Genomic DNA, 22208 nt, shown 5'->3' on the forward strand with positions numbered 1-22208 from the left:
CTTTTAAAGATAGAATATTTTCCCTAATGTGATATTTTTCTCCTATAATTGAAACTTTAGTAATGTTCAGTTTATGAAAAGATCCTACAACTTTTTAAGAAAATATTAAGTTATATCCACTAGGTGGTAGTAAAAACCCACTCTTAATAAATAATTAACAAGAATTGTTTTACCTGGTAATCTATAGTTTTTTTTTACACAGTAAAATTTCATTTTTCATGATGCTAATGTATGACACAACTTTGCAGAAACATTTACTTTAACTACTTTTCCTTTAACTACTTTTCCTTTTGTTATGACATCTATAAGTACCTATTATTTTTTTAATCTGTTCTAAAGCTTGAACTCGGGTCCTCTCATTCTTGCTTAGCTTTTTCACTTTGGGTTGGTGTTCTACCACTTGAAACACACTTCCAGTTGTCATTTTGTTATTTAACTGGAGGTAATGGTCTTAGAGACTTTTATGCTAAGGCTGGCCACTTCTTTCTGGCAGTTTTCAATATTCTTTATATTTTCTGCTTCAGTTATAGTCTTTCTGAGTGTTCTTTTCCGATCTTACCTATTTGATGTTTTGTGACCCTCTTTTTCTAGAAATTGAACAAGTTCTCCGCCATTATTTTATTGAATGGTTATCTATGTCTTTAGTCTATATCTCTTCTCCTGTGTTCATAATTAGTTAGTTTGGTATTTTGGTGATATTTCAGAAGTCTTGCATAATCAATGCATTTTTCTTATGCTTTTAAAAATGTCTTCAACTGATTTATCTATTCTACTTTACTTCCAATCCCTGTTACTCTATTTTTAACTTGTTGGGTTCTATGAGCTAAGCTTTCAATTGGGTTTATTTCAGTTATTGAGCTTGTCATTTCTAGTATTTTAAGTTGATAGTTTTTTCTTTTTAAATTTTTTAATACTTACATTGATTTTTGAATTGTCTTTGGGTTCAGTTAGCTGTTTATTTTTCTTGAAATAATGTGGCTGCTTATACACCTTTTTAACCATCTAATCTAATCTATCTAAACTCTCTCTCTCTCTCTCTCTCTCTCTCTCTCTCTCCCCTCTCTCCTCTCTCCTCTCTCCTCTCTCTCCTCTCTCTCCTCTCTCTCCTCTCTCTCCTCTCTCTCCTCTCTCTTCTCTCTCTCCTCTCTCTCGTGTGGGTCTTGGGCTTAAACTCAGGGCCTGAGTGTAGTCCCTGAGCTTTTTTGCTCAAGGCTAGCATTCTATCCTTGAACCACAGCTCCACTTCTGGCTGGTTTTGGTGGTTAAGTAGAAAAAAGAGTCTCGCAGACTTTCCTGTCCTGGTTGACTTCTAACTATTATCTTCAGATCTCAGTCTCTGAGTAGATATGAGCCACCAGTACCTAGCTACCCTCCCCCTCAAATTCACTGTTTGAAATTTATTCCTATTTACACTATCATTTATATTTTTTGTTGTGAAGTTGTTGTGTTTTTACACTGGGGTACTATGTATTATACATAATAAAATGTATGTATTAAATATATATATATATATATAATTTTTTGTTAGGGCCAGAACCTTTCAAATTAGTAGAGCCTGTGGTAGATTTGCATATTCTTATAGGAGCCTCTGGGCCTCTAGTGAAGCCCATGTATTAGGTACACTCTGCTTGGGCCTCTGTGTCTGCTGTCTGTGGATCCTCATTGCCCATAGTCATCCTCCTCTCTTGGGTTATTGGTGAAATTAACAGTGCTTTGCTGTAGCTCTTAGTTGTTCTTCAAGGATTTTTGTGTGAGAATAATTGTTCAGTTAGGTATGTCTGTGAGAAAGAATGCCAGATGATGTCATGCCATCTCCATCTTGGACTTACCAATTAGATTTTCTTTTTCTGCCTGTCCTAGCCCTTGAACTCAGGGCCTGAGTGCTGTCCCTGAGTGTCTTTGTGCTCAAGACGAGTGCTCTACCACTTGAAACACAGTGCCATATCTGGCTTCTTCTGAGTAGTTCATTGGAGATAAGAGTCTCATAGACTTTCCTGCCCTTGCTGGCTTCCAACTGTGTCTGCAGATCTCAGCCTCCTGAGTAGCTAAGATTACAAGCATGAACCATCAGTTCCAGTGATATATTTCCTTTTTTTTTTTTTCTTTGTGGTACTGGGGTTTGACCTTAAGGCTTTGTCCTGGAACTCTACCACTTGAGCCACACCTCCAGCCCTATTTTTGTGAGTATAAGAATAGTATATTTAGGGTTAGGTGTGGTACCCTGTAATTCACATACTCAGGAGACAGAGTTAGGAGGACTTTAGTCCAAGGCCAACACAAAGAGACTGTTACCTGAAAACAATGAAAAGCAGAAGGACTGGGGATATTTGTCAAGTGGTAGTGTAGCTGCCTAACAAGCGTAACACCCTTCAGTACTGTCAAGTAAGTAAAAGAATAGTATGTTTATAGTAAAGAATTTTTTTTTGAAAATAGGTATATGTAAAATAAGGCTTATCTTTATGTTTTATTTACTGCCTTGTTATTTATATTAAATGATAACACAATTTAGAGTTTTGTATTTTTTTCTTTAAATATAACACTTTGTGTATATAACTGATGCATGAGCTACATGTGTTCTTGTCTCTTTGGCAGTGTAGAAATAAAACCAGGAACCATGATCACAGTTGTAAAGAGTTTATTTAGCGAAGAGAAAGTAAAGGCAACTCAGGAGTGCGAGTAGTGAGAAACTGGTTGTCTGCTACGTGGCCAGGGACCTGCTGTTTTGCATTGTCCCTCACTACCTTTTTTTTTTTCGGTTTGGCAATTTGTCAGATGATGATTGGTTTGTTTGAAACAGGTAAGACCCTCTCCTAGGTAGTAGCCAAAGGATGGTAGCTTGCAGTAGGGCTGGACTCAAGACCTCCCTTGGGTGGTGACGTATAAGAGGACTAGCCTGAGTTATGGTAAGAACCACGACCTTCCCCTGGGTGCTGGCCACCAGTTGGGAGGAGGTAAGCCAGCCTGAACTGGTTGGCTGGTATTTTCCTTTAAAACCAACATTTTTTTTTTTTTTAAATGGTGCTAGGGTTTGAATTTAGGGCTTCATGCTTATTAGGCAGGTGCCTTCACTGGAGCCATTCCCCACAGGCCTTTGTGCTTATTTCTTAGATAAGATCTCATGCTTTTTCTTAGGCTGTCTTTAGACAAAATTCTTTTACCAGTCTTCTAAATTTCAGGTGTGTACTTCCATGCTTGGCTTGATCTTTGAGATAGGTCTTATTTTTTTGCCCTGGCTAAACTTTTAACTGCTATCTTCTGATGTCCTTCTTCTAAGTAACTGGGATTAAAGGTGGGAGTCCTTGCACCTGACCATAACTCTCTGTTGATCATTATTTTCTTATGTCAGTAAATGTATTTAGTAATATGTGTTTACATAAGTAATATGTATTTACCATTGTTACATGTTAAGGTAATGTACAGATTAGCAAATATATTAATTTGTTTTAAGATTTTTAAAATTTATTTTACAGCACCCCAAAATTACTTAATTATTGTATTAACATATTACTTTGTTACATTGTTTATGATAATAGTCAGAGTGAGTTTTCATGGTAGTTAGCTTTTGTTTTTATTCACTTACAGTAAAGTTAGAGATTAGAAAACCTACAGCTTTTTTCTTAGGCTGCTTCTTTCAAATGTGAATATAATCTGTTTTTGTAATTTTCTAATGGTTGTATTTTAAACATTTTTTAATGTCTCAAGTTCATACAAAAAGGTATAGGCTATATTTCATGTACATGCATATATTTACTTATTTGGTATAAATGTCCATGTGCACTTTTAATTTTTTTCCTTGTATGCATGCCATTGTCTATGTCTTGTTCTTGTTTCATTTGAACATGTTAAGGAGGCACTGTGCTGGAAATATAAGGATAAATTTTTAAGGAGATGTAAAAATAAGAGCAGGAAATAGAATGCCTAAGTCTGATTGTACGCAGGTAGATTTTAAAATTTTATTAATGAGTCTAGAATAAACTCTGTGTTTTGTCTCTTTTCCTACTTGGTAGGGTCCTGTGTTAATAGGAAGTTCACAAGGTGGTGTGAACATTGAAGATGTTGCTGCTGAGACTCCCGAGGCTATCATTAAACAACCTATTGATATTGTAGAAGGCATCAAAAAGGAACAAGCTGCCCATGTATGTTGTATTCTGAAAAAATATAGCTTGCAATTGTAGGATTATAACACTTAAAGATAATTAACTGTACAAAAGTGAAGTGATTGTTCAGTTTTTAAAAAGGGATTGATATCTGAGCACTGGTTGCTCATACCTGTAATCCTAGCTACTCAGGAATCAGAGCTCTGAGGATGGGGGTTTGAAGCCAGCCCAGGCAGAAAAGTCTGTGAGATTCTTTTATCTGCAGTTAACTATCAGAAAACTGGAAGTGGTGCTGTAGCTCAAAGTGGTAGACTGCCAGCCTTGACCAAAAAAGCTTAGGGACAACATATAGGACCTGAATTCAAGCCTCATGACTGACCAAAATAAAAAAAGAGATGATCAAAACAAGTTAATGTCTTACTTAAAATATTTGAAAATATCTGTAATTTTTTATCAGTATTCTTTGTGGTGTGTGTGTGTGTGTGTGTGTGTGTGTGTGTGTGTGTGTGTGTGTGTGTGTGTGTGTGTGTGTGTGTGTGTGTGTGTGTGTGTGTGTGTGTGTGTGTGTGTGTGTGTGTGTGTGTGTGTGTGTGTGTGTGTGTGTGTGTGTGTGTGTGTGTGTGTAAATTTAGGAGTCTTGAATTCAATGGCTTTATTCCCTTATAGCTGGCATTCAACCACTTAAGCCACACCTTCAGTCTTACTTTTTGTTGTCATTGACTTTTCTACCTGGGCTGGCTTTGAACTATAATCCACTAGGTTTTAGTCTTTTGAGTAGCTGGGATTATAGGGCCTCAATATTTATCTTGAAAAGACAGGGAGTCTTTTTTTTTTTTTTAAGAAGACTACTTTATCTAGTATCATTAACAATAATTCTTTAATATCTTCACTCATTCAGTCATGCAGTTTCTTCTTATTGTCTGAAATTGTTTCTCTTGTAATTTATTTGAGTCAGGATCATATTGCTGTTGGTTAATATGTCTTATATAAGTTTTCTAATGTATACATGTTACCATTTCTCTTCATTTCCATTATTTTTTGATGAAACTGGAGTTTGAATTTTCCATTACCTTAATCCCTTTTTGCTATTTTAATGTTCTTTTATGTCCTGTAAATGTATAGAATGATTTGGATTTTCATGAATCCTGTGGATTTTTCAGTTATATACACATACACAGTAATTTTTGCTTATAATTTCACTGGTTTTATGTTCTTTCCTTCCTCTTCTGTAGCCCCTGTTCCCTCTGTTTCCTTTAAAAAAATCATAGAATTTAATTCTACTATGTCTTGTGAAAGTTGGAAATTACTTAGTAATATACTATTGAGTTGTATTATTTGGTTTAATGCTATACATGAATGATTCATTTTAAAAGTTGGAATAGCCAGGCACCGGTGGCTCATACCTGTAATCCTAGCTAATCAGGAGGCTGAGATCTGAGGATCACAGTTCAAAGCCAGCCTGGGCAGGAAAGTCTATAAGATTCTTATCTCCAATTAACTACCAGAAAACCAGAAGTGGTGCTGTGGCTCAAGTGGTAGAGTGCTAGCCTTGAGCTGAAGAGCTCAGGGACAGAGCCCAGGCCCAGAGTTCAAGACCCGTGACCAACAGCAAAAAAAGTTGATGTTAACTATCTTAGTGGGAAAATGATGTCAGATTAATTTCTGCAAGAACAAAAGTTTGATTAGTGCAAGGTTAAAGGAGTAGGGAATAGTGATGAATAGTGAAGCAAATAACTTCATCAAATGAATGCTATGAATGTTTAAAGAGAGATTTGATTCATTAGGTAGTTACATGCAAGTGATATCTGGAAAGTGAAATTTAGATCAAGTAGGAAATACTTGATTTACAAGAATCCTTGAAATAATAATGTGCTAAATTAAAGCGTTTTGAATGCTGAGAAGAAATGATGCTTAGCTTAGTGCTGGGCAAATTAACATGATACTGAATTGATCAGGATTATTTTGGGATTAAGCTTATTAAGTATTGAATTGTGTACTAGTGAATATCTTTCTTAGTGAAATGGTACTGTTGTTTAAGTGCTGGTACTGGAGCTTGAACTCAGGACCTGGATGCTATCCCTTAGCTTTTTCACTCAAGGTTGGAGCGCTACCACTTGAGTCACAGCCCTACTCTGGCTTTTTTTCTGGTTAAATGGAGAGTCTCAAGTACTTTCCTGCCTATACTAGCTGTAAATTGCAATCCTCAGATCACAGCCTCTTAAGTAGCTAGGATTGCAATGGGAGCCAGCAGGACCTGTCTCATATTTCTTTTTTTTTTTTTCTTTTTGGGTCCGGTCATGGGGCCTGAACTCTGTGCCTGGGCACTGTCCCTCAGCTCTTCAGCTCAAGGCTAGTGCTCTACCACTTGAGCCACAGCACCACTTCCGGCTTTTTTCTTTTTGCTTATGTGGTGCTGAGGAATCGAACCCAGGGCCTCTGGCATGCAAGGCATGCGCTCTACCACTGAGCCACCTTCCCATCCCCATATTTCTTTATTTGAAATAAAAGTAAAATTATATTTCTTTTATTTACTCTTGACCAGAATCATTGACCCTCAAAGAATTTAAGATTTTCTTTTTTGTTTTGTTTTGTTTTGTTTTGTTTTTGCCAGTCGTGGGGCCTGAACCTTGGGCCTGGGCTCTGTCCCTCAGCTCTTCAGCTCAAGGCTAGTGCCCTACCACTTGAGCAACAATGCCACTTCCAGCTTTTTCTGCTTATGTGGTGCTGAGGAATCGAACCGAGGGCCTCATGCATGCAAGGCAAGCGCTCTACCACTGAGCCATTTTCCCAGCCCAGAATTTAAGATTTTCAATTCAAAGAATGTGCTGTATCCTTGGTCACATTGAAAAGAGGGAGAGAATTCTCTGTTGTGTTTCTGAGTAACAGCAGAACTGTTAGAATAAACAAAATTGACATGTTTTCTATTATTTCAATTAAATAGGAAGTAGAGATAGGAGGATTGTCCCTTTCTCATCTGTAAAATGGGCACAATTGTGACCTGCTTTGGGAAGACTTTAAGTTTTATTGAGACACTTAGTAATAATAGTTGGTATTTCAGTAGTTACTGTTTGACTATGAGTGACTCATGAGAATTGATAAACAGGTTTTGTTTCTAATACTTTAATGCTAATTGACTATGCATCACTACTATTTATTAAAGACAAATTGCTTTCAGCTTGCAGAAAAGATGGGATTTCCACCTGATCTTGTGGATTCTGCTGCAGAAAACATGATCAAACTTTATCATCTTTTTCTGAAATATGATGCAACTATGCTAGAAATAAATCCGATGGTAGAAGATACAGATGGAACTGGTAAAAAGTAGCTTCTTTTATCAAGCTGATGTTTACAGAAGTGAACTCATTGTTCTGTAGAAGCTTAATTTATAATGAATTGAATGTAAATAGGAAAGAAACCCATTAACACAAATACATATATACAGGGATTAGATTTGTACTGCTTAGTATAATGACCATCAGCCACATGTGGGTATTTAATTAAAATTAGTTAAAATTGTTTAAGATTTGAAGAGTCAGTTCCTCTATTGTATTAGTCATGTTTCATGTGTTCAAGAGCTATATGTGATTAAAATGTGGGATAGGGCTAGCAGTATGGAGTGTTTTTTATATTGCAGAAGTTTTGTTGGTATGTGTGTGTGTGAGCGCGTGTGTGTGAATGTGAGCGTGCCAATCCTGGGGCTTGAACTCAGGGCCAGGGTGCTGTCCTGGAGCTTTTTTTTGCCCAAGCATAGCATTCTACCACCTGAGCCACAGTTCCACTTCTGGCTTTCTGGTAGTTAATTGGAGATAGGCATCTCACAAATTTTCCTGCCTGGGCTGGCTTCAAAGCCTCCTAAATTGCTAGGCCTACAGGTATTAGTCACCAATGCTCTGTCCTCATATCTTTTAGCCATCTATCTTTTAAATAACTTTAGGATGTTGTAGTTAAATTTGGAGTGAGGAAGAAGAGTACTGGAAGATGAAGTCAGAAAAGTAACTTTTTTGCTGGTAGATGCTGATTGGAATGTAGGTAAGAGACAATGGCAGGACAAAATAGTTCGGGGATCAACATGGGTTAGAAGTTAACATGTTAAGCATTATGATCCACCTACCAGCTTGATTTCTGTTGTTTATCTTCGTATTTTTGTTCTGTCTTTCCCCTCTTTCTTTATTCATAATCCTTTAAAGATGTAAAACCCTCAGTTGGAGGTGTAGCTTAATAGGTAGAGTATCTGCCTTGAAAGTGGGAAACTTTGAATTTAAACGAACACAGTCAAGTTTGGTATGTTGGCCATAGTTTGCTAATCTTTCTATTCAGCAAAGCCTTTTAAGAAGTTCTGTTCAGGAAACAAAGAGATGGTAAAATTGAATGATTTTATTTTTCCTTTTTATATAAGGTGGAGAAATACTAGTATTTTTGCAAGTTAGTGGAATTTAGCCACTAGGAAAGTGGTAGAGGAGATTTATTATGTAGCAAAGACAGAATTGATGCAACATTATTCTTTTTTTTTTTATCAGTCATGGGCTTGAACTCTGGGCTTGGGCGCTGTCCCTGCGCTCTTCAGCTCAAGGTGAGCACTACCACTTGAGCCACAGAGCCACTTCTGGTTTTCTGGTGGTTAATTGGAGATAAGAGTCTTATAGACTTTCCTGCCCAGGCTGGCTTTGAACTGTGATCCTCAGATCTCAGCCTCCTGAGTAGCTAGGATTACAGATGTGAGCCAATGGTGCCCAGCAACAGGATTCTTGACTAATGAAGAGAGGATGGGATCTGGAGCCCAGAGTGGGTTAACGAGGAGCATGGACTTTCTTGGAAAGTTTTTAAGGACTTAAAATGCCATAGTTTTTTTTATCTTATTTGTTTTTTCTTCCTTTGTTGCCTAAGATGGAGGCAGAAATAGTAACTTTGGAGTATTTTAAATTTCAGCTATGTAAAAACCAGTTTGGAATAATTGTGAATATAAATTGAAATATGTCAAATAAGTAACAAAATTAAAATGTGTTTTTTTTTCCCTTGGACTACATGATATTTGATGGTTGAATAGTTTATTGCTCATTTCATAAAGTTGAGATCACTTTCTCTTTTTCTCTTGAAGTGTTATGTATGGATGCAAAGATCAATTTTGATTCTAATTCAGCCTATCGCCAAAAGAAAATCTTTGCCCTTCAGGACTGGACCCAAGAAGATGAAAGAGACAAACATGCAGCTCAGTCAGATCTCAACTATATTGCCCTTGATGGAAATATAGGCTGTCTTGGTACTACATGTTTTTATATTACAGCTGGCTTTGCTACACTTACTTTGTTATCTCTGTTTGTTACTTATACAAATTATCTTCCCCTCTTGATAGTAAATGGTGCTGGTTTAGCTATGGCTACAATGGATATAATAAAACTCCATGGAGGGACTCCAGCCAACTTTCTAGATGTTGGTGGTGGTGCCACAGTCCAACAAGTAACAGAAGCATTTAAACTTATAACATCAGATAAAAAGGTAAGGGCAGAATTAATGCCTTGAAATTTAAATTATGAGGAGTAATTTTATTAGTAAATTTCATCATTATGCTAGTTGAACATTGTATTCAAAAGATCTCAATAGTTTGGGAAAAAAGTTAAAATCTTACAAGTGCAATAATGTTAATTTGACAAAGTTGATAGTTAGACTTGTAAATTTAACAATCAAGGTGAACAAATATTAAATGGCTTAACTTTCGATCCTAAAGGGTTATGAGATGATAGGTCATTTGGAAAAAAATTCCTTGAGATATGGTTTGACCACAGAAAGCCCAGAAATCAAGAAAATAAAGCTACAGAAGAGGAAGTGAGAAAAGTCACCTGTAATTTTATGTAGGATAACTTGTATTGTTATTGACTTGATTCCTTTAAGATGTGTTAATGATTGTATATTTTACACAAACACATTACATATATGTTCTTTTAAAAACAGCTTTGCTTAGATGTAGTTCACATATTGTACAATTTACCCAATTATTTATATCTTTAAGGCCAGGTACTGGTGGTTCATGACTACAGTCCTTGCTACTTAGAAGGCTGAGATCTGAGTATCACAGTTTAAAGCCAGCCCAGATAGACAAATCTGAGATTATTATCCTTTACCAACAGAAAGCTGGAAGAAAGGCCTGGCTCAAGTGGCAGAACTCAAGCCTTGAATGGACAAAGCCAAGTGAGAGTAGTAGGACTTGGGTTCAACCTCTAGTGTGTATATACACACGTGCGCGTGCACACACACATGTACACAGACTTTTGCTAATATATCTTGATTTTTAAAAAATTTATTGAAGTAATTATTTTAAAACACTCATTTTGATGTTCAAATAATGTCTTACAAATGTGTCATAATTTACAACTACATATTTATTAGTTATTATTGAAATATAAGGGATGTGAAGCATTCTAAACTAAAGACATTCATGTTATTATTCACAAATGTTGGTTAAAGAATATTACTATTGGTTGGCCAGTGTGGATTTTGTAAAGCTTATAAAAAAGTAAAATAATGGTCTAGAACTTAAGCTGGTTTCTCATTGCTAGGGGATCATATTTTACTAACCGTTGGATCTAATACATAGGCCATTAATAATGTTTATCATTGATGTTGCTAGCAGTTGTTGATGCATTGATGTTGCTAGAGTCATTGTACTCTAGATTGATTCTTTCTTTCTTTCTGTTATGGGGCTTGAACTCTGGGACTGCTCCTTCCTTCCTTCCTTCCTTCCTTCCTTCCTTCCTTCCTTCCTTCCTTCCTTCCTTCCTTCCTTTCTTTCCTTCTCTTCCCTCCCTTCCTTTCTTTCCTTCTCTTCCCTCCCTCCCTCCCTTCCTTTCCTTCCCTCCCTTCCTTTCCTTCTCTTCCCTTCCTTCCTTCCTTCCTTCCTTCCTTCCTTCCTTCCTTCCTTCCTTCCTTCCTTCCTCCCTCCCTCTCTTCCTTCCTTCCTTCCCTTCCTTCCTTCCTTCCTTCCTTCCTTCCTTCCTTCCTTCCTTCCTTCCTTCCTTCCTTCCCTTCCTTCCTTCCTTCCTTTGCTTCCTTCCTTTCCTTCCTTTGCTTCCTTCCTTTGCTTCCTTCCTTTGCTTCCTTCCTTTCCTTCCATCCTTCCTTCTGTTGTGGGGCTTAAACTCTGGCCCTGGGAGCAATCCCTCAGCTCAAGGCAAGCACTCTACCACTTGAGCTACAGCGCTACTTCTGGTTTTCTGATAGTTTAGTGGAGATAAGAATCTCATGGCTTTTCCTGCCCAGGCTGGTTTTGAACTGTGATCCTCAGATCTCAGCCTCCTGGGTACCTAGGATTACAGGTGTGAGTCACCAGTACTGGCTACTGTAGAATTTTTAATAAATCTAATTTTAACTTGGATTGCCTTTACTTTTGATTCTCAGTGGCACTACAGGTTGAATTTAGGGCTTTGTGCTTGTGAGACAGGTCTATCACTTGAAGTATGACTGCAGTACCTTTTTGTCTTGGTTGTTTTTGAGGTAGGGTTTCACTTTTTATGCCCAGGCTAGCCTGGGCTATGATCCTTTTACTTTTGCTTCCCCATGTTGCTGGGAATGAAGTCACATACCACTACAACCAGCTATTGATTGTGCTTCCTTTGTGGCTGGGATAACCAGCCAGCTATTGGAGTGAAATATGAAGTCTTGTGAACTAGAATGCATAGCTGGCTGGGTCTCAAAATCTTCAATTTTACTCAGAGGATTCAAGTAAAATGAGACATATTATTTCTTTGGGTGATGATCCCTGTTATGCTGTTGATACAATATAGAGGTTTAAGTTTGGGTTGTGATGATACTAGACAATTGGTTGTAAATATACTACTAATAGTTATTGTATGTATATTTGAAGTCTTTAGGATAGTGAGAAAAGTTGAAGTCTTAGGAGTTGATGCGGTAATCAACCAAGAAGGAAACTTGGCCTCTCAGAGTTGAAGGGTTGAATAAAGAAGCAAGGCTCATTGAAAGCTAGAACAAAGTGATAGGTAGGTAGGTAGGTGAATGGATAGAATAGACCACGAGAAGGTGGTGAAACTTGTTAACTGGTTGTAGAGTATGAGAAGCAAGGTGATAGCCAACAGTGCTAAATGATGTAGAAATAGTCAAGCACAATAGAGACTGAAAGAGCTGAAGAACAATAGAAGGAGAAGCAGATGCCAGTTTGGAAAGAGTGAAGCTGTGATTAGGAATTGAGAAGTTGGGGACTTCCTGCTGCAGTGATTTTTCCAGGATGATGATGATTGTAAATGAAGTCCCAGAAAGGACACACTGTTCTCATTTGAAAGAGAGCGAGCTGAGGCAAACTTTGTGGCATATGCTTACTTATTTAGAGGAATATATATATTGCTTGAACAGAGTTGGTAGAGTAGGTATGACAAAAGTAAGCATGCAGGTGAAAGTGTGGTTGATCCACACATTGCAGATTCTGTAGTGAAGGTCAGTTCAGGCTTGGAGAGTAGAAAGGAACTGAGGGACTAGAGAGAGGCTTTTGAGAAAAGAGAAGTTTTACTGGGCACCACTGATTTATGCTATAATCCTAGCTACTCAATCCTAGCTACTTTTTCTTTTCTTTCTTTCTTTTTTTTTTTTTTTGGTGCTGGTCCAGGGGCTTGATTGAACTCTGTTCTACTTCCAGCTTGTTGGTGGTTGACTGGACATGAGAGTCTCATGGACTTTCCTGCCCAGGTTTGATTTGAACTGGGATCATAAGATCCCATCCTCACCTGTCGAAGAAAAGAGTAGTTTTGAAGAGGTGAAAAGTATTGTAGATGAAGGAGAGGATGATAGAGAGTGAGATTTATAGATTGATATTCTGGAGATGTTTGTTGCAGTATGGTCAAATGTAGGATTTATTGTTGGTAGTAATTAGTTAACATGGACTGAAAGTACTTCATAGAGATCCAGTAACTTTAAGGCTACAGTGTTGGGTGATGTTTTCTAGTGAATAATGAAGCTGCCTAGAAGGAAGTAGAAGAGAGGAGAATAGGAGAGGATCCTATTCCACTATGAGTTCTAGTCCATTTAATAGAGCTCCACTCCTTTCCCTTTCCCTTTTTCTTTTCTTTCTTCTTTTTGCAGTATTGAGGATTGAACTTAGAATCTTATTCTTGCTAGGTAAGCATTCTACCTCTTGAGTGGCATTTCCAGTCTTTTGCTTTTTTAATTTGTTTTTCAGACAGGATCTCATACTTTTGGGTATAGGCTCTTGCTACTTTTTGCCCTGGCTGGCCTCAAATCTCAGTTCTATTTCTTCTTCCCAAGTAGTTAGATTTAAAAAAATTACCATGCCTGACTTTGAGAGTCATTTCTTGAAAGTCTACAAGTAAGAAAAGGAATATGTAGGATAGCCAATATCATGGCATTCACAGAAAATATTTATGGTTGAGGTTGAAAGGAGAGCTCTTGCCTAGAATGTGCAAGGTCCTGTTTGATCTTTTTCTCTTCTTTTTTTTTTGTTTTCATTTTTAAAAAAAATATACTTTATTAAAAAGAAGCTGTACAGAAGGGTTACAGTTACATGAGTAAGGCAATTAGTATATTACTTGTTGTTACCCCTTCCCTTGCTGTTGTCTCACTGTCCCTCCCCCCTTTTTTTAAAGTATTTTTATTTATTGTTATTATAAAGGTTTGGTATAGAGAGGTTACAGTTATATAAGTCAGGTAAAGATACATTTCTTTTTGGACAATGTCACCCCTTCCCTTGTTTGTTCTCTTCCTGTTTGATCTTTATGGTCACAAGAAAATAAGTGAAAATATTTAAGTGAGGTCTAAAGTGTAGATGGAGAAGTTTGTTTCATATCAGAGCCTCTTGCCCAAAAAGGCTGTAGCTATCGTATACATCCTAGCTTCCTTCCTTAAGGATTGAGGGAGACAGTATTTTGGTATATCTGAAACACATTTATATCGTACTGTTTGAGAAGCTATGGTGTAACTGAATAAACTGTCCTCAAAAATCTTTTTTTGGGGAAAGGATAAAATACCAATTCAAAACATACCATTGTGATAGTGAAAAATTGCTAACCTAATAGTCCCTGGGGTTTAAAGGTGAAGTATAGCCAAGGGTGGGCATGCAGGAGAAGGTGAGTGATTCTGATAGGGGCTTGTGTAAAAAAGTGGTTAAATTGATTGTGATAAATGAAGAGAGAATCTTGCATATGACATTTATTTAGGATATGAATTAGATGATTATGTTGGTGATTGGTTATATTATATAGGAAGATGTAAATGGAATTAGATCTTGTTCATATGACATATAGTTAAAAGGGGAATATAAACTATGTCTTGAAAGTACCCAAGAAAATGGAAATACGTTTTGGTGGGTGATAGTCTAAGCTGGATTAGGATATGGCAATTTGCACTGAAAAATGTTTCCATGGGACTGATTTTTAAAACACAGATACTAGTATTTTCTTGTGAGAAGAAAAAATAGTCATTCCTATAAAATTGTAACCTATTGAAAACACTTTATTGACAGGTACTAGCTATTCTGGTCAACATTTTTGGAGGAATCATGCGATGTGATGTTATTGCAAAGGGTATAGTCATGGCAGTAAAAGATTTGGAAATTAAAATACCTGTTGTGGTACGGTTACAAGGTGAGTGTTAAAAGACATCTTGAAGTTGATTTATAATTCTAGGGAGGTCAGCTTTTGAAAATGTAGCTATGTTTTGTCTTATCTTTCTTTTTTATTTATTTTTGCTGATGCTGGGTTTGTACTCAGGGCCTGGGCTCTGTCCCTGAACCTCTCTCTGCTCAAGGCTAGTACTCTACCACTTGAGCCACAGCGCCACTTTGGGCTTTTTCTGAGTAGTTTGTTGGAGATACAGGTGTCATAGATTTCCTGTCTGGGGCAGCATTGAACCATGATCCTCTCAGCCTCCTGAGTAGTTAGGATTACAGGCATGAGCCACTAGCATTCAGCTTCATCTTTCCTTTTCCTTTCCCTTTTCTCCCTTCCCCTTTTCCCCTTTCCCTTTTCTCTACTTCCTTCCTTCCTTCCTTCCTTCCTTCCTTCCTTCCTTCCTTCCTTCCTTCCTTCCTTCCTTCCTTCCTTCCTTCCTTTCGTGTGCACGCATGCGTGTGTGCGTGTGCGTGTGTGTGTGTGCGTGTGCATGTGCGTGTGTGTGTGTGTGTGTGTGTGTGTTGGTCCTGGGGCATGAACTCGGGGCCTGAGTGCTATCCCTGAGCTTTTTTGCTTAAGGGTAATGCTCTGCCACTTAAACCACATCTCCACTTTGGCTTTTTGGTCATTAATTGGAGATGAGAGTCTCACAGACTTTCCTGCTTGGGCTAGCTTTGAATCACAATCCTCAGATCTCAGTCGCCTGAGTAGCTATTATAGATGTGAACCATCATTGCCTGACACAAATAGCTATGTCTTTTACTTGAAGCATCATATAAAATGAAATTTTAAAAACTTAGAAGAAAACATAACACTGGGGCAGTAATGTTCAGAGTTTTGCTTGATATAATTTGATACACTTTTTACTTGTGACTTATCTGAAATTCTGACTTGCCTTGAATATGGTAAAGGGAGGTAAAAGTTTTACATTGTAGCTTCAGGCTTTTGTAGCATTTTCTTTGCATACGAGTATGCTAGGTGAGTGAAGTACTCTGTGTTGAAAATTTTAATAATGGCATATGTTGTGGCAGAAATTTTGAATATGTTTGCATTTAAATGCATATTTAAAAGTTCTGTATATTTGTATAATCATTTTCAGGTACACGAGTTGATGATGGTAAGGCATTGATAGCAGATAGTGGACTTAAAATCCTCGCTTGTGATGACTTGGATGAAGCTGCTAAAATGGTAAATGATATTAGTCTCAGGGTAAATTTGTAGTATCTAAAGCATTTTCCAATTCCTACCGTCAAGTGCTTCAGCTACTATAATGAACTGTTAAAAATATTCATACTTGTTACAAATGGTAAGGCAAAACTTGAGATGGATGATTGTGATAAGTGCACAAACTGCTAAAATGGCAAGTGAGCATCTTAGCCTGTATGAACTCAGGGCTTACATTGCTAGGCAGGTGCTCTGCCACTTCAGCCACAACCCCAATCCTTTCTTTACCTTGTTTTTCTTAAAGAAAAAGAATATTTTTGCCCAAACCTTGGACAATAATCCTTGTACTATGCCTATCAGTAGCCGGGAGCTCAGGCAGACTCTTATAGTGCCCAGCTGAGATCTTGCTAATAACTCTTTGCTCAGGTTGGTCTCAAAATATATCCTCCCTATCTCCATGTCCTAAGGCATGGGCTACCACATTTGACTTTTTGTTTTTACATTTACAGAAATAATACTCGTAGAGAGTGTTTGGATTTCTTTTTGCTTATACAAGTTGTAATAATAATAATATTAAATAGGATGATGTTAGTAACTGTCACCATTTTTTGAATATTGTGCATGTTATAGTTTTTTTTTTTTAGATTATCTCTTTGTTGCTTTGTATGTCCCTCCCCCACAGTATAACCCCTGCTCTCACTATATTTGATGTCAGTATAACTTGTGGAGGAGATGGGGAAAAACCAGTTGTTTAAGGATACAGGTGGACCTGTTGCAACAATAAGTACAAGTTGTCATGTCCAAAATGAGCTTTACAGCGTCGGTGCGGGGGGGGGGGGGGGGAGGAGAAGGATTGGGATTGGGGGGGAGGGGGGAGGCTGGGAAGGGATGTGAAGGGTAAACACAGGAGGAGGCTGCAATGCTTGGTAAGAAATGTACGCATTATCCTGCCCATGTAATTGTAACTCCTCTGTACAGTATGTTCACAAATAAAATAAAATTAAATTAAAAAAAATGTTATAGTTTTTGTTTTCAAGGATTTTCTTAATGTAAGTTTGGTTTTTAGATTTCTATTTATATGGATGAGGAGACAGGCTAGGTAAGCTAACTTAGTCAAAGTTATATATCAAAACATTAGAATGGCAATTTGAATCAAGAACACCTAACATCAAACCCTATTTTTTCCTTTTTTTTCCCTTTCTCCTTCCCTGGAGGGGTCAAATCTGGAGTCTTGCGCATGATAAAGCAAGCATTCTGTCATTGAGCCATTCTATACTTCCAGCATCAAACTCCTTTTTTTTGTAATGATTCTACTGGGAAACAGATGCTAGAATTTGCTTTTAAATGTGTGTAATCTGTGTGATATTTTGTGTAGAAGCACAATCGATTCTCAGATTATTGAAGTGCAGTTATCTATATAATCTATCTCTTCTTCAGAAAGTATTCAAATACGGGTTATGAAGAATGTCAGACTTGACTAGTCTTTGAGACTGTCAGTTCTTTGTGAGAATACAATGTGATTGATAATATTAGAATAGTTCTGATGTTTTGGAAGGAAAAGATTGTGCATTAATTTTGCATTATTATATAGTTCTGAACTTACCTTTTTATCAATATAGAGTCAAAGATGCTCTTTTCTTTCTTTTCAGGTTGTAAAGCTTTCTGAAATAGTGACCTTAGCTAAGCAAGCCCACGTGGATGTGAAATTTCAGTTGCCAATCTGAACTGATAACCCAGTGGATGACTGACAATGTTACATGTATTATCATCCTTCAAAATACTGTGTTCTGTGTTTTGCTCCTTTTCTTTTTGTGGAGACCATAATTGCCATGTAGGCACACAAACTTTAGAGAGCATTTCGTCTGCATTTAATTTGGCTGTTAAGAATGGACTGTTTGTATAAAGAATATATAATGCAAGTTTCTGGGTTATTTTGTTTCAGTCATCTTTTGGTTCTCCTACAGAATGTCACTTGCGATATGCCTGTTTATTGTTGGATACAAGATTCTCCATTGATGTGAATCCTATAAATAAAATAAATATAAAGATAAAGCTTTATTCTTTAATATTAAAATGTACTATATAATCTAGCTCCTTCAGGAGATCAGTGTTAAAACACTGTTTTATATCAGAAGTGTTTTATCTTCAGCATCAAATAAATGCACACTAAATATATCAATCACTGTTTATAAACAGAACTTTCAAACACTCCTCAGAATATTCTTTTAGATATTTCAGTAAGGTAACTTGTTAATTATTAAATCCTTGCAAAATACCGAAAGCTGCAAGTCTTCATGGTTCTGTGGTGTTAAGAAACATCTGCAGGTTTGTATCAAATTCAGATATATTTGCATAGACTTGGTAGACAAAATTAAGAATGTCAATTCAAGTTAATAAAAATTTCAAAATGTGATTTGGATTAATGTTGTTTTTGAGTTCTTTTTTGTGTTTTTAAAGTAAACAGTAGAAAGTAATGTATTTATTTATTTATTTTATCTAACATATATTTTTTTAATTGTGAAAATATTGTACAGAGGGGTTACAATTACATGGGCAAGATAATGCGTACATTTCTTATCAAGCATTGTAGCCTCCTCCTTTGTTTCCCCTTCCTATCCCTTCCCATCCTCCTCCCCCCTCTCCCACCCAATCCTCCCCCACCTCCACCAAAGTTGTAAAGTTCGTTTTCGACATAACGACTTGTACATCTCATTGTTGCAATGGGTCCACCTGTATCCCTATTTAAATGATTTGTTTTTTTCCCTTCCCCTCCACAAATTATACTGACATCAAATACAGTGAAAGCAGGGGTTATACTGTGGGGGAGGGACATACAAAGCAACTAAGAAATAATCTTATAAATGTGTTAGAAACAATCGCATGAAAGAAAAAAACATTTGAATACATATCTTAGGGTTCATTTCCCTAACATCAACTTATCTGACCTTTTCTGCTTGACTCAGACATATACTAGTTATTGCAGAAAGTAATGTATTTATTATTTCAGAAAATAGGTCTTGGGAAAAAAATTGTAGATAACATTCTTGGTATGAAAGTACATATCTTAAAGCTACTTTTAGCGAATTTAATACAATTCTACTGCTCATGGGTATGTCATATAACATATATTAAAAGAAAACATTATTCTTATTTCCCTACATGCATATGTGCTTATAATACATGCATTTTTGTTCAACACATTAAATTATTGATATGTGACTTAATAATATGGAAGGAGATAGTGACTGAGCCATAGAAATTTAACCATTCTTGTGAATTTGAGAACTTCCACCTATTTTGGTGTTCCAAAAATGTAATCCTGTGTGTGTATATATACACTAATATATACTGTGTATAACATCATAACACTGTGATTATGAGTATAGAATTTCTACCACTTGAACCCCAGCCCAGAAAATCAACTTTTGCTTAAAAAAATTGGACTTTAAATGAAGCAGTGAGAATGAAAAAGCATTGATCATTTGGAAGCTGGTGTCCAGAGTGAGCCTGAAGAGGAGAAAGCTGGGAAATGAAGGGGTGTCTGGATGATACTGGAGGTAAATGCCAGGATGGAACCCAGTGAGTGTTTTTGGGATTCAGACTATGGTAGTCTTTACTGCCTTGTTAGCTAGCTCAGTTCTTTTTTTTTTTTTTTTTTAATTTAATTTTATTTGTGAACATACTGTACAGAGGAGTTACAATTACATGGACAGGATAATGCATACATTTCTTACCAAGCATTGCAGCCTCCTCCTTTGTTTACCCTTCACATCCCTTCCCAGCCTCCCCCCTCCCCCCCATCCCAATCCTATTCCTTCCTCCCCCCCCCCTCCCCCGCACCGACGTTGTAGAGCTCGTTTTGGACATGACAACTTGTACTTCTCATTGTTGCAACAGGTCCACCTGTATCCTTAAACAACTGGTTTTTCCCCATCTCCTCCACAAGTTATACTGACATCAAATATAGTGAGAGCAGGGGTTATACTGTGGGGGAGGGACATACAAAGCAACAAAGAGATAATCTTATAAATGCGTTAGAAACACATGCATGAAAGAAAAAAACATTAAAATATACATCTAAGGGTTCATTTTCCTAACATCACATTATCTGACCTTTTCCGCTTGACTCATACATATACTAGATATTACAAATAAGGGAAACCATGGGACCTATGTTTCTTTGGGCCTGGCTTACTTCACTAAATATAATTTTTTCCAAGTTTTTCCATTTCCTAACAAATGGGGCAATGTCATTCTTTCTGATGGAGGCATAGAATTCCATTGTGTATATATACCACATTTTCTTGATCCATTCATCTACTGAGGGGCATCTGGGTTGGTTCCATATCTTAGCTATGGTAAATAATGCTCTAGCTCAGTTCTTAATCCACTCTGACAAAATTTAACGGGTTTTGCTAGAAATTTTAACTTTGCCTTTTAAGGTACAAGACCACAGTTAACATTTTTTCCTTTACTCTTCTTTCTCCCCCTAAGAAGTCATGTTTTTGCTTTTCCTTTTGCTCTTACATGTGTGTTCTTACTCTCCAGTCTCTTAATTGCCTTTCATGGTGGTGGGTTGGAGCCCCTGCCATGCATACCACACTGCGCTTGCCTGTTTTTCCTTGAAATTATCACTGTGGGTGCAGACAGTAGAAAGCTTTCAATAGGCAGCCAGTAAGATGGAAGGAAAGCCTGAGTGGGAGGGCTGACGCTTCAGCATTTAGTCAGCTGTCTATGGAGTTTGATTGGCCCTCCACATTATCACCTCTTGTTCACTGTTGTAGTAATTTTTTGGAACGGAGGTTCTTTACATGAAGTAGATTTATAGGGATTGTGGACTTTATTTTGCCCCATCTATTAACAAGGCATTCATTCACATCCTAACTCCAGCAATTTGTATTTACCCAAGAAAGAACTTTGCAGAGGCAATTAAAGCTGTAGACCGTAAAACAGATTATCTTGGGTTTCTCTGTAGGACCAATCTAACCCTAATAGCTCAAGAGCAGAGAGCATAGTCCTGTTGGAGGAAGAGATGTGACAAGAGCAATTAGAGAAATTTCAAGCATAAGAAGAATAGGGGAACAGGACACAGGGGACATAGGGAACAGGAGACTATCAGTATATAAAGCTAGTGGAGCAAGGAAATGAGGTCCTACAGTTATGAAGATCTGGGTCTTGCCAACCATCTGGATATGTTTGTATTGCTGGAATTTGGTAGGTAGTTCAAGGAAATCTCTAAAAGGAAAGGGTCAGGGAGTCTTAACTTGATGACTTGAGGTTCTCTGATTACAGAAAAGAATTTCTGGGGCTGGGAAGGTGGCTCAGTGGTAGAGTGCTTGCCTTGCATGCAAGAGGCCCTGGGTTCAATTCCTCAGCACCACATAAGCAGAAAAAGCCAGAAGTGGCACTGTGGCTCAAGTGGTAGAGTGCTAGCCTTGAGCTGAAGAGCTGAGGGACAGCACCCAGGCCCAGAGCTCAGGCCCCATGACTGGCAAAAAAAAAAAAAAAGAATTTCTGATATTTAGGGTAAGAACCTGACAGATTTATTCAGCAGGTACAACAAAAGGTACAGATGCACCACATTAAATCTGGTAAGCTGGTTATTTCTAGGTGGTTAAAGAAAATGGTGTTTGTATACTTCTAATCAGGTTATATATTAATACAACATGTATTAATATATATTTCTATTTATATTAATGTATAATATATATTTCTGCTCTCATGCTCATCATCTATCGTGTCATTTGGAAGCAGAATCTTCTCAGCCTCCTGAGGAGAGTATAATCAGCTAACCTCTTGATTTTAGTTTTGTAATACTCTTAAGAGAATCTAGCCAAGCCCATTAAGATTGCCTCACACATCTGTGAGAATAAATTTGTGTGGTCTTAGCTGCAAAGTTGTTGACAATTACAGATCGTAGCAGGAATGTCTCATCATATCCATCAACTCTTCTCAAACTGGGAGAAGTAATTTTTTTAAAAGTTCACATCAGTTTTCTTTAAAGGAACTTCAAAAAAGTCAGTGTGTCATGAGCTGATTTTTTTTTTTACAATAAAAGCAATTAGGAGGCATACAATTATTAAAACAACAACTATTATACTCCAATTTTTATTTTTATAGGTCTAAACTTGTTCTTTCAAATGGCTGTATGCTTCCAAATCTTATTCTGAAATATGTTTTTCTCTTGCAGATTTGTGAATGGTTTGTGGATCAGCTTCAATTCACAGATCACATTTTGGGTAGGACGGAGGAAAGCTCCATCACATCCAGTTTGTGAGGAGGAAAATACAAAGAACTCAAAGTAGGCTGTAAACAAATACCT

General features: G+C 37.2%; 1 protein-coding gene across 2 annotated transcripts in view; it reads left to right on the forward strand.

The window, feature by feature from the left end:
* Sucla2 (succinate-CoA ligase ADP-forming subunit beta) overlaps positions 1-18294 on the forward strand; it is a 40499-nt gene extending 22205 nt beyond the window's left edge. For both annotated transcript variants that reach the window (XM_070003205.1, XM_070003204.1), the window contains exons 5-11: positions 4008-4136; positions 7273-7411; positions 9193-9354; positions 9448-9590; positions 14575-14695; positions 15822-15910; positions 17536-18294. In XM_070003205.1, the coding sequence (XP_069859306.1) occupies positions 4008-4136; positions 7273-7411; positions 9193-9354; positions 9448-9590; positions 14575-14695; positions 15822-15910; positions 17536-17610 (858 nt within the window). In that variant the 3' untranslated portion in view covers positions 17611-18294. The remainder of the gene's footprint in view (positions 1-4007; positions 4137-7272; positions 7412-9192; positions 9355-9447; positions 9591-14574; positions 14696-15821; positions 15911-17535) is intronic.
* The last annotated feature ends 3914 nt before the right edge of the window (positions 18295-22208 follow it).

This window comes from Dipodomys merriami, unplaced genomic scaffold (assembly GCF_024711535.1).
Source record: "Dipodomys merriami isolate MVZ:Mamm:240054 unplaced genomic scaffold, mDipMer1.0.p SCAF_6, whole genome shotgun sequence".
In the NCBI taxonomy this organism is placed as follows: Eukaryota; Metazoa; Chordata; class Mammalia; order Rodentia; family Heteromyidae; genus Dipodomys; species Dipodomys merriami.